Raw genomic sequence first — 12,755 nt, 5'->3', positions numbered from 1 at the left:
CATCTCCCTTCAAAGATAAAGGGAAGACCTTCCTTTTGACAACATCATCGGGAATACCTGCAAGCTAAAATGATCCACAAACTTCATCCACAAAGATAAGGTGTAAATCGGGATGCAATGTTCCATCTCCTGCAAATGGATTAGCTAGCAGTTTTTCTATCATACCCGAAGGGATCTCAAAATAAATATTTTCATAAAGTTCAGTAGGTTGAGGAGCAAATCTTTGCTCTTCTGGTTGGGGTGAAGATACCCCAAACAAGCCCCTCAAAGGATTAGTTTCCATAGTGACAAGTAACAGAAAATTTCAGCACACTATATAAATGTTTCCTTACCAAGTTCCACTCACCAAAAGCGCTACCCTCCCCGGCAACGGCGCCAGAAAAGAGTCTTGATGACCCACAAGTGTATGGGATCAATCGTAGTCCTTTCGATAAGTAAGAGTGTCGAACCAAACGAGGAGCAGAAGGAAATGATAAGCGGTTTTCAGTAAGGTTTTCTCTGCAAGCACTGAAATTGTAGGTGATAGATAGTTTTGTGATAAGATAAATAGTAACGAGTAAAAAGTAAATAAAATAAGTAAAGTGCATCAAGGTGGCCCAATCCTTTATGTAGCAAAGGATAAGCCTGGATAATTTCTAATAATGAGAAAGGAGCTCCCGAGGACACATGGGAATTATCGTCAAGCTAGTTTTCATCACGTTCATATGATTCGTGTTCGGTACTTTGATAATTTGATATGTGGGGTGACCGGTACTTGGGTCTTGCCCTTACTTGGACGAGCATCCCACTTATATTAACCCCTATTGCAAGCATCCGCAACTACAAAAGAAGTATTAAGGTAAACCTAACCACAACATTAAACATATGGATCCATATCAGCCCCTAACGAAGCAATGCATAAACTAGGGTTTAAGCTTCTGTCACTCTAGCAACCCATCATCTACTTATTACTTCCCCATGCCTTCCTCTAGGCCCAAATAATGGTGAAGTGTCATGTACTCGACGTTCACATAACACCACTAGAGGAAAAGACAACAAACATCTCATCAAAATATCAAACGAATACCAAATTCACATGACTACTAATAGCCAGACTTCACCCATGTCCTCAGGAACAAACGTAACTACTCACAAAGCATATTCATGTTCATAATCAGAGGAGTAATAATATGCATAAAGGATCTAAACATATGATCTTCCACCAAGTAAACCAATTGGCATCAACTACAAGGAGTAATCAACACTAGTAGCAACCCACAGGTACCAATTTGTGGTTTTGATACAAGATTGGATACAAGAGATGAACTAGGGTTTGAGAGGAGATGGTGCTGGTGAAGATGTTGATGGAGATTGACCCCGTCCGGATGAGTGGATCGTTGGTGATGATGTTGGTGATGATTTCCCCCTCCCGGAGGGAAGTGTCCCGGCAGAACAGCTCCGCCAGAGCCCTAGATTTGTTTCGCCAAGGTTCCGCCTCGTGGCGGCGGAGTTTCATCCCGTAAGCTTGCCCACGATTTTTTCTAGGATAAGAGCGATGATATAGCAGAAGATGGACACCGGAGGCCCACTAGGGGGCCCAGGAGATAGGGGGTGCACCCTATAGGGGGGGCGCCCCCTTGTCTCCTGGACAAGGTGTGGGCCCCCTGGTGTATTTATTTCGCTCAGAAATTCTTATTAATTCCAAAAAGTTGTTTCGTGGAGTTTCAGGACTTTTGGGGTTGTGCAGAACAGGTTTCCAACCAAGGCCGGTCCTAGGATTTTAGGGGCCCGGGGCGAGATTAGAGCTGGGGGGCCCTTAGAGGAGTGCCTTCGGGACCAAATTTCCTAGCCTTCTTTATTGCTTCTTGTTCGATCCCAAAATTCAATCTTTCGCGACACCCGATGAATTTTTTTACTCACTAGGAGGCAAAATTGAAAGTACTATCAAATCCAGTGCCATTAGAGGAAAATAGATTAATCATAATCATGGACTAGTTTCTTTTCGTGGATTACGGCTTTGCATATATGTGTCCCATAGAATATTGCTAATAACATACAAAATCCAATCAATTTAATGGGAAAGAATCTACATATACACTGCAATTAGCACGGGACGTAGTGACTCCTAGACAGATGCCATGTAATTATTATTATTTCTATATATGTTTTACCAAAGTATCACATCAAGGTCTCTAAATCGGACATACCCTTAGTATTTGAAATTTAGCGCACTGCTTTTTATTAACTCGATAATACCTACGGCAACCACATCCAATCAATCAATTAACAATGCCCCATGACAATAATGAAGATCGAATATTGATTATCATTTACAAATTTTTACTAAGGCTGTGTTCGGATTGGAGGAGAGCAGAGCAAAGGAATAGGAAAAAATAGAGGAAGTGAGGTTGGGTGTACAGTACAAATCACAGGTCTCCAAAGTAGAGGAATAGAAAAATGAGGTGTGTTCGCATCACAGGAAACTTTCTAGCCGTTGCCTTGAGTTTTGACCGTTACACATACTAGCCGTTGCACTACATTTGCTCTATATATATGTACAGATGCACAAGCTTAAGAACAACACACATCACACAGCCAACCATTCCCACAGCCATTCCTCACTGCTGAGTTCATTTCAGCATCACATTTCTCACTCAAGCGATGAATCCAAACTACCGTAGGCGATCAGAAAATGAAGATGAATTCGTTTTTCTCATACATCCTACATTAGAAGGCAGCAGCTCATCCACAAAAATGCCAATACATACATCCATCCTCACAGGATCCACATACATGCATGAAACACTTACCGGCCATGAGGTCTTGTGCCAGAGACGATTCCACATGGAGAGAGAGATCTTTCAAGCCTTAGTTCAAAAATTGTGTGAGAAGTGCAAACTTGAAGACGGAACATATGTATCCGTGGAAGAGCAAGTAGCTATATTTCTATACACAATATCAAAAAATGCAAGCAATCGGACAGTGCAAGATATATTCCAACACAGTGGATCAACGGTTAGTTATTATTTTCGAGTTGTGCTCAATGCAATTACATCACTATCATGCAACTACATACGATTGCCGTCCCTACACCCACATCGCATCTTAAGGCAGCGAAAATTTGCATACTTTCAGGTACTACTTATGTTCTATTTTGACATGGTAAATTCATACTAGGCAAATTTGATGTTTGCATATCTCTAATTGTAGCATGAAATTTACAGAATTGTCTTGGAGCTATTGACGGCACTCACTTTCCCATGACCATTCCACCTGGGCAACAAGATCCATATAGAAACAGAAAACAAGGCCTTTCACAAAATTGCATGGTCGCATGTGACTTTGATCTAAAGTTCGTGCATGTACATCCTGGTTGGGAGGGGTCTGCTTCAGATGCAAGAGTTCTACAAGACTCACTTAAGCATGGTTTTAGTGTACCCCCTCGTAAATTCTATCTTGTAGATGCGGGTTATGCAAACACACCTCAATTCATTGCTCCATATAGGGGAACAAGGTATCATTTGCAAGAACAGGGAAGAGTACAGCAGAGGCCACAATCCGCCAAAGAATTGTTCAACCTCCGCCATGCTCAGCTTCGGAATCATGTTGAGAGAATTATTGGTATATTAAAAAAGAGGTATCCCATACTAAAGGCTGCTACGTCTTATGATATTGACACTCAAGTTGATATTTCTATGGCTTGTTGTGTGATGCACAATTTCATACGGCTACATGATGGTGACATGTCATTGCCGGACAGATGCACTGAAGATATAAATGAAAGCAATATGGAAGATGTACCAGATGGGGATACCAAATACAATGTTGATGTGCCATTATTTGACAGCATGAGGCAAGCTGGGAATGACATGCGAGATGCCATGGCAAATGCAATGTGGGCTGACTACAATGCAAGGCGATAAACCATATGTAATAAATGTAAAATAATTTGGTTTGTACTGCAAGTAATTCTAGCCAATCAAAAGGATTTGTGATCAAGTGTCATTTAGCATTGCATTAGTATTAGCACATCTGACCAGGAACACATACACAAAAGTCACGTGCACTTTCCTAGCCTATTACCTTAGCACTACATGATAATTTGGTACCATTAACTCAGCAGTACAAGTGCCTACAGCAACATACAAAAGCCACTTTTGTAATTAACACAAAAGCATTCTCCAAGGGGCATATTCCCATAGCTAGTACACTAGGTGTTTTGAATTTTATTTCTTAACCAGCCCAGTCGTAATGCATCAGTTGAAAATGAGAGGAAGACTTCCCTGTTGTCCTTGTTGTTGGTGAAGAGGTCAACTGCTTTTAGTATATCTCCCATTTGTAAATCCGGCAACCCCTCAAGTGCAGCAATGCATTTTTGTATGCTATAGGGATCCTCCAATTTCCTCTCCTCGATGGCTGCAAACCGTTCCATCTCTTCTCTTTTGAGGCTCAGGTACCTCTCGTGGAAATCATCAATACTAGAATTAGTCTTCTGTCTTTCCCCCCTCTTAGCACTAGTAAGCTCAGGAGCAGAATGAGATGGTTGACAATTTCTACGTATGTCTTCTGGAAGTTCCATCGACATATGTGGGGTTTGCTTTGAAGAAAATGGTGTTGGTATTGCATCTTCTGATTGAACATGTAATGCAGAATCTTTCACTTGAGTTGAGTTCACAGCTTCTAGGTGTAATGGATCATCGGTGCAGAACCAATTAGTGCTTCCATTGTCCTCTTCAGTATCAATATGCATGCACGATTCCATAGGAGCAGGTAAGTTCGGTGTAGGTGAGCGATGATGCTCCTCGGGACCTTCCAACTGTTGCGAATATGATGTAGTGACCTGAGAGAGTTCTCTGGCCTTGTTTGCATAATAATCCATGCCACGACAACTCCTTCCTTGAGCATAGTGCCCTGCATGAATTATGTCCAGAATAATCTCACTTAAGAACATTGTACAAGACAAACCATAACTCAAGTCAATGATTTAAAACTTACCATCATATAGAGCAAATAGATCATTATAGTATGGGAATGACTTATCTTGCCATCGGAGGGCATCTTTTTTCTTACGGGCCTTTAATGCTTCCCAAACACTGTCCGGAGCAACCACCATCATTCTATCACGATCCCAACCGAAACCACTTTCAGATATCAAGTCTTGTATAGCTTTAAAATCTTTCTTCAGATCCTGCTCCTTTTGTTTTATCTGCGTTACTGTGAGTGATAAACCAAACTTTATATTGAATGCATTCACAATACTTCTCCAAGCCTCTTTGCTCCATGCATTTTGTGTTCGATATCTTGGGACATCATGTTCTTTCAAGAGCCAAATAAGATATGACTTCATTTTGTGATTCCAGCTAGCTCTATCACAATTTTTGTTGGTACCTAATGACAGGAAAAGGGCAATTTTAGTAATAGTTATCGAATAACAAGTTAACTGCTCATGTGCGCATACAAGTTCAGTCTTCCTAATGCTCTGGATCCATAATATAGTTTGCTACATAATCTCAAAGAATTTTTAAGATAGCTAGGAACGCCATGCTATAGCTGCACAATGTTAACTGCTGCTGCAGTGATATATGTATACATTAGTGCATGTATGCTTGCTTAATTTGTGGTAAAAAAATATTATCTGAAGATGATGTACGCACACTACCATTTAACTAATCAGAACTATATGCTACTACTTGGAAACACAGGGGCAGTGGCGGAGGGTGTGAGCTGAATTTAAGTGGGGGGCAAACAAGGGCACGCCCCCAAAACGGCTGGAGAGATTAGAGAGGCCGGGTGATTAGAGGGGCCGGTGATTAGAAGTGAGTTTAGCATTGGGATTTGCTTTTTCTTTTGCAACAAATTCGTTCTGAAGGGGAGGCCAGGACCCGGGATGATACCACCAACGCCCCAGCACACTGGAGATCCCGAATCAAACTAATCAGATTACCACACTATACAAAGAGAAACAGATCTGTCCTAATAAAAAAATTGAACACCAGATTGAGATTTCTGAATGAGAGAGCAAGATGTATGAAGCGAATTACCTAATTCTTGCAAGATCTCCTCACTTCCCCCAAATTTCAGATCTTCCAACCCTTGTGTGACTTGTGTCGATGGAACGGGGGGTGGAGCTCGAAGGACAATGGGAGGGGGCGGATGAGGTGGAGGAGGTGGAGGAGGAGGAGGAGTAGGTGCTCGGATCCGCCGGTTGGGCATGCTGCACCGGTGGTCATCCATGTCGATTTCGCGCGAAGCTCGCGGGAGAAGGGCGCGGGATGGGGCGGGACAGTGATGGGGCGAGGGGAGGATTTTCAGTTTTTCACCGGGCGTTCCCTTTGGTACGAGTAGATGTTATTTTTCCTGTGAAAAGTACAGGTTAGCGACGTTTTCCTGTGGAACAAACAAACTACTTCCTGCGAAGCGAACGGGCTTCCTGGAATTTATTCCCGTGGAAATTAGGCCTGCAGAAATCCTGTGAAAATCCCTTGCACCGAACGCAGCCTAATTATTATGTGAAAATTGAAATCATTAGGGCACAATACCTTGTCTGGAATCAGCTTCTCGTCTCATTGATTGGAGTGGCCGGCTGAAGTAGTAGTGACAGCATGGCACATGCTCGGTGACCATCGCTTGTCCGCCGCTGTTCAATTGGTTTCGACGGTGGCGAGGCGAAGAGCCGGAAATCCATCCAGCAGCAGCCGCCGACACCATGTGTGCGTGAAGTCATACCTAAATAACTGGTGCGCCTCTCCAAGATGGCTGACTCCATCCAAGATCTGCGGTCGTACCTAAATAGAAGCCAGCCACGTAGTTACTTGGGCAAGATTAACACGTTTTTTCAGTCCATAGAAACCCAGCAGCGGCCTAAATACGTCTTGGGTGGGGGCCCCTACGCTCCGGGGGCCCAGGGCGGCCGCCCCCCTGCCCCCCCATCAGGACTGGGCCTGTTTCCAACGTTTGCTCCTTTTCCAGCCAGAATTCCAGCTGCCGGCATTCCCCCTCTTCATGGTAAACCTTGTAAAATAAGAGAGAATAGCCATAAGTATTGAGATATAACATGTAATAACAGCCCATAATGCAATAAATATTAAAATAAAAGCATGATGCAAAATGGACGTATCAGACGGCAGCGTCTTCCTCTTTATCGTGGGCACCGGCGAGGGCCGTGCAGGCCGCCGCCCCGTCTCCATAGTGTGCGTCAGGGGCGACGCTGCTGACGCTGACACTGCCACGAGGCCAATGTATGGGTGCGTGCTCACTGTTACTACCCCTCCGAGTTACGTGGGTGGCGACATTGGCTACATCAAATTGACTTGGACTCTGCCGAGCTCGAACCTTCCCGCTGATGTGGACATGGAAAACGCATGGTATTTTTTACCCCCCAACGCGGTGCACGTGGACTCCAAGGAGGTTCACCTGGACATACGCATTATCAAGTTAAATGTTAATCATTAGTCTTCGCTCAATGTAATCCGTTGTTTAAGCATGTGGAGACTTCCATGCATGATCTTGCTCTATTGGAGTGTCGCGCATGAATAAAAGTGTATCCGTTTATGGTTTAGTCTAGAATCTTCCATGTATGAACTTTTACTACAGTACTGGTGAAAAACTTACTATGAACCATTTCTTACATCTCCTCTGCCCATTCCAAGTCATCCTGATTTAATCCCTCCATCTAGGTATATAAGGGCATCGTTAATACTTAATAGTATAGCCAACTGTTCACTATAATAAAGTGCCATGTCATCTGTAGAAAACATGTATAACAATCGATACTCAAAACTAATTCTTAAAGATCATTTCTTGCAAAGCACAATAAGTGTTATTTCTTCACAAGTTTTGGATGCAGGTTGAACAGTTGAACGCTTTTGTTTGCAAAAGATACCTTTTTATCTATTTCACCCGGATGTTTGTGAGCTGTAGAGATGAAGTAATATCCGAAGAAACCTATCGATACCCGTTACACATGAGATGACCCCCACATCCTTCGTCAAAATGAACAACTCCCCGATCAATGCATTTCACTCTTCCGTGCAACGCACGGGCACCTTACTACTATAGATTAGTACGACCAAAAATTGAACTAACATTATATATAGTATGATAAATGCTGATGCATGTCATCTAAAATTATATCATTGAAAACTATGTTCAAATACGAATCCAACGATATAGTTTTTGTTGACATGCACTAACATTTTGTCAGTTAAATCTTCAGTCAAATTCAATGGGCCACTTATTCAATGTAGTACAAGTGTAGAGGGCGGAGCTGCACGGGAGTCTCATCCCGCTTGTGGCGCGGTAGTAAAGCCATCATATCACAAAACCCAACCACTACCAATAATAAGTGGCCTAGTAAAATAAACGGAGAAGCAACCATCACATCCCTATGTCTTTTTTGCATTTCATCTCTCTGCATTTACTTTCTCTGGTTCATCTTGCACACTTGATCCCTAGCTACTACTCCTAGTATCCCTAGCTACTACTCCTAGGGCCAGTTCTTTTGGCAGCTTAAAAATAAGCAATCTCTTCCCCAGCTTTTCCCATAAAATGTTAAGGTGCCTCACTCATTTATTTGGGCTTCTAAACTACTACTAGTACCTCCGTCTTGGTTTATTCGTCATCATTGTAATTTGTGGTAAATTTTGACCAAAGATTTAACAGATAAAATGTTAGTGCATGTGACATTCACAAACATTTCATTAGTTAAATTTATGATCAAAATTTGACACAAATTACAATGGGGACCAATAAACCAGGACGGAGCTAGTAGTAATGGAAATACTACTAATCTAGAAGCCTAAACAAACTCGACCCTGGTACTCCTACTAGTAGTACTAGTACTCAAGTTGGAATTCCAATTGCACGCCACAACTTGTTAGGCAAAAAAATTTGATACAGGGTGTAGGAATCGGTTTGGGAATTTGCATGCCTTTCCAACCAGTGAGATACTCCGTAAAAAGTACGACAGAGAAATAACCATAGAGATGGAAGCTAAAAGTAAACAATCAAACAAGCATTTTTGCATTTGTTTTGCATTGAATCGTTTCACAAGCTTGACTAGTGCTGTTTTTCTACTTTTACAAAAACCGCATCATAATGTTAAAACGTGCATTTGCACGTACATAAGTAATAGTAGTAATCCCTCCGTCTAGGTGTATAAAGTCTTCCATCCTTCTTGGTCATGGTGCACAACCAAAGATGACTTATTCACCTGGACGGAGGGAGTAGCACAGTCTGCAAGCATATATAGAGAGAGACGTGTAGTGCGATAGTATATAGTACTAAAGTTTGTGCTTTATGCACCTACTTACAAAATGCGTACGGATACACAAGGTTTCCAAACTTTCCCTATTACATACTTAATTAAGGATGCTAATAATTCCTGAACGTTCGGGATTTATCATTTGTGTCCAAAAACTAATGAGATCACCTTATGAAACTAAATTATACTCCTACTCAAAGTCATGGCGCTTGCAGGAGCGCTTGCGGCGCGCCACGAGTGCCCTGGTGCGTAGCCGTTTCCGAGCGCGCCGACACAACGCCTCTTCCTCAGCCTCGCAACTCGCGAGGTGCTGATTGGCGGTTTGCCGGTGGGCGAGCGCGATCTCACCGGTGTGGTGATCCAGCGCCAGCAGGTACTCCTCCTCGCTGGAAGCGTGCGCCCGGTCCACGTACCGCCAAGCGTAGATGAGGCGCTTGGGCCCGACTGCACTCAAGGCTTTGGCACGAGCGTCCTCTTCCACCCTCACGGCCCTTGCACAAGCCTTCTGCCAAATAGCCACTTGCCTGACTCTCTCAGACACGACATAGACCTGCCAGGCAGCTTGCCCCGTGGCGCGCTTCTCTTCCTCGTCCTTCTTCTCCGCCTCTATTTTGGCGTGCTCTGCCAGCGGCAAAGCCTCCCACATGGCGACATCCATTTCTTTCCAAAGCTCCTCAAGGCTGGGGGGGTTCGGCGGGCGGCGCGGCGTTCTCCTCGTAGCGGGGAGCTGACGCGTCCTCCAACACGCATGCTGGCGAGATTTGGAACTCCGACGCGTCCACCTCGACGCGTCACAGTGAGGAGTGGAACGGAAGCGTCCTCCTCGACTAGTGGCGGCGAGGAACGGAACGGCGACGTGTGACCGTTGATGTCTACTACACAACCTTCTTCTTGTAGACATTGTTGGGCCTGCAAGTGCACAGGTTTGTAGTGCAGTACCAAATTTCCCTCAAGTGGATGACCTAAGGTTTATCAATCCGTAGGAGGCGTAGGATGAAGATGGTCTCTCTCAAACAACCCTGCAACCAGATAACAAAGAGTCTCTCGTGTCCCCAACACACCCAATACAATGGTAAATTGTATAGGTGCACTAGTTCGGCGAAGAGATGGCGATAGAAGTACAATATGGATAGTACATAAAGGTATTTGTAATCTGAAATTATAAAAACAGCAAGGTAACTAATGGCAAAAGTGAGCGTAAACGGTATTGCAATGGTAGGAAACAAGGCATAGGGTTCATACTTTCACTAGTGCAAGTTCTCTCAACAATAATAACATAGATATATCATATAAGAATCCCTGAACATGCAACAAAGGGTCACTCCAAAGCCACTAATAGCGGAGAACAAACGAAGAGATTATTGTATGGTACGAAACCACCTCAAAGTTATCCTTTCTGCTCTATCTATTCAAGAGTTCGTAGTAAAATAACATGAAGCTATTCTTTCCGCTCAATCTATCATAGAGTTCATACTAGAATAACACCTTAAGACACAAATCAACCAAAACCCTAATGTCACCTAGATACTCCATTGTCACCTTAAGTATCCGTGGGCATGATTATACGATATGCATCACACAATCTCAGATTCATCTATTCAACCAACACAAAGTACTTCAAAGAGTGCCCCAAAGTTTCTACCGGAGAGTCAAGAATGTGTGCCAACCCCTATTTATAGGTTCATGGGCGGAACCCGCAAGTTGGTCACCAAAACATACATCAAGTGGCACATGATATCCCATTGTCTCCACTGATAAGCACGGCAGGACATACATCAAGTGTTCTCATAAAAGACTCAATCCGATAAGATAACTTCAAAGGTTAAACTCAATTCATCACAAGAGAGTAGAGGGGGAGAAACATCATAAGATCCAACTACAATAACAAAGCTCGGGATACATAAAGATCGTGCCATAGAGGGAACACGAGAGAGAACACGAGAGAGAGAGAGAGGTCAAACACAAAGCTACTAGTACATACCCTTAGCCTCGAGGGTGAACTACTCCCTCCTCATCATGGATAGCGCCGGGATGATGAAGATGGCCACCGGTGAAGGATCCCCCCTCCGGCAGGGTGCCGGGAAGAGCTCTCGAGAGGTTTCTGGTGGCTACAAAGGCTTGCAGCGGCGGAACTCCCGATCTATCTTGATATTCGATGTTTTTAGGGTACGTAGGCTTATATAGGCGAAAGAAGTCGGTCGGGGGAGCCTCGCGGGGCCCACGAGAGGGTAAGGCGCGTCCAGGGGAGGTGGGTGCGCCCCCCTGTGTCGTGGCTTCCTCGATGCCCCCCGGCTTGCACTCCAAGTCTCCTGGATCATAATCTTTCCAAAAATCACGCTGCCGAAGGTTTCATTCCGTTTGGACTCCGTTTAATATTCCTTTTCTTCGAAATACTGAAACAGGCAATAAAACAGCAATATGGGCTGGGCCTCCGGTTAATAGGTTAGTCCCAAAAGTAATATAAAAGTGTATAATAAAGCCGGTAATCATTCAAAACAGATAATAAAATAGCATGAATGCTTCATAAATTATAGATACGTGGAGACGTATCAGCATCCCCAAGCTTAATTTCTGCTCGTCCTCGAGTAGGTAAATGATAAAAGAAAGAATTTATGAAGTGTGAATGCTAGAGGTGCACAAGTTTGATCAATGATAATTTCAATCACCTTTACTAGCATCATTATATGTCATAACAGTAGTTCATCTCATAAAACTTTTCATAATCAAGTAACAAGCTATTCACATGTTAAAGCATATACCATAAACTTTCTTGAAAACAAGCAAACTTCATTCGTAGTCATCAAACAATTGCAATTCATCCTATTTTCAATAAGGGTCTATGTCAGAGCTTTGATTTAGCAAACTTCACATACTCAACCATCATATAGTCTTCTACAATTGCTAACACTCACGCAATACTCGTGGTTATGAAGTTTTAATCACACACAGAGAAAGATAGGGGCTTATAATGTTGCCTCCAAACGTATTCACCTTTGGGTGATGTCAACAATAATAGTTCATGCCAACGTACATCCAATTGGATATATATATATATCAGGATCAACCCACCACAAAGTGCTTGCCAAACGATAAAATGAAAAAGGGAAAGGTGAAGATCACCTTGACTCTTGCATAAAGTAAAAGACATAAAGTAAAAGATAGGCCCTTCGTAGAGGGAAGCAGAGGTTGTCATGCGCTTTCAGGGTTGGATACACAAAATCTTAATGCGAAAGAACGTCACTTTATATTGCCCCTTGTATATGGACCTTTATTATGCAGTCCGTCGCTTTTATTGCTTCCATAACAAGTTCGTACAAGCTTATTTTCTCCACACTAATAAGTCATGCATATTTAGAGAGCAATTTTTATTGCTTGCACCGATGACAACTTACTTGAAGGATCTTACTCAATCCATAGGTAGATATGGTGGACTCTCGTGGCAAAACTGGGTTTAAGTGTATTTGGAAGCACAAGTAGTATCTCTACTTGGTGCTAGGAATTTTGGCTAGCATGA

General features: G+C 43.1%; 1 protein-coding gene across 2 annotated transcripts; it reads left to right on the top strand.

Moving 5' to 3' along the window:
- The first annotated feature begins 2,577 nt into the window (after nucleotides 1-2,577).
- LOC119306314 (protein ALP1-like) lies at nucleotides 2,578-3,984 on the top strand. 2 transcript variants are annotated; one of them, XM_037582566.1, is made up of 2 exons: nucleotides 2,578-2,994; nucleotides 3,204-3,984. In XM_037582566.1, exons 1-2 carry the CDS (start codon nucleotides 2,641-2,643, stop codon nucleotides 3,900-3,902), a joined length of 1,053 nt encoding a protein of 350 aa, XP_037438463.1. In that variant the 5' UTR covers nucleotides 2,578-2,640; the 3' UTR covers nucleotides 3,903-3,984. The 2 variants fall into 2 exon arrangements, with proteins under 2 accessions (XP_037438463.1, XP_037438462.1); XM_037582565.1 differs by having other exon boundaries at nucleotides 2,578-3,114.
- The last annotated feature ends 8,771 nt before the right edge of the window (nucleotides 3,985-12,755 follow it).

Source organism: Triticum dicoccoides, chromosome 5B (assembly GCF_002162155.2).
Source record: "Triticum dicoccoides isolate Atlit2015 ecotype Zavitan chromosome 5B, WEW_v2.0, whole genome shotgun sequence".
NCBI classification, from domain to species: domain Eukaryota; kingdom Viridiplantae; phylum Streptophyta; class Magnoliopsida; order Poales; family Poaceae; genus Triticum; species Triticum dicoccoides.
The sequence above is the reverse complement of the archived record's forward strand: the minus strand, read 5'-3'. Positions and strand labels throughout refer to the sequence as shown.

What these genes read in the sequence shown, in the direction of transcription:
- LOC119306314 (XM_037582565.1), top strand. Translation starts at nt 2,641, where the DNA reads ATGAATCCAAACTACCGTAGGCGATCAGAAAATGAAGATGAATTCGTT. An exon ending in GAAAATTTGCATACTTTCAG is followed by an intron (nt 3,115 to 3,203) that starts GTACTACTTATG and finishes TGAAATTTACAG; the next exon opens with AATTGTCTTGGAGCTATTGA.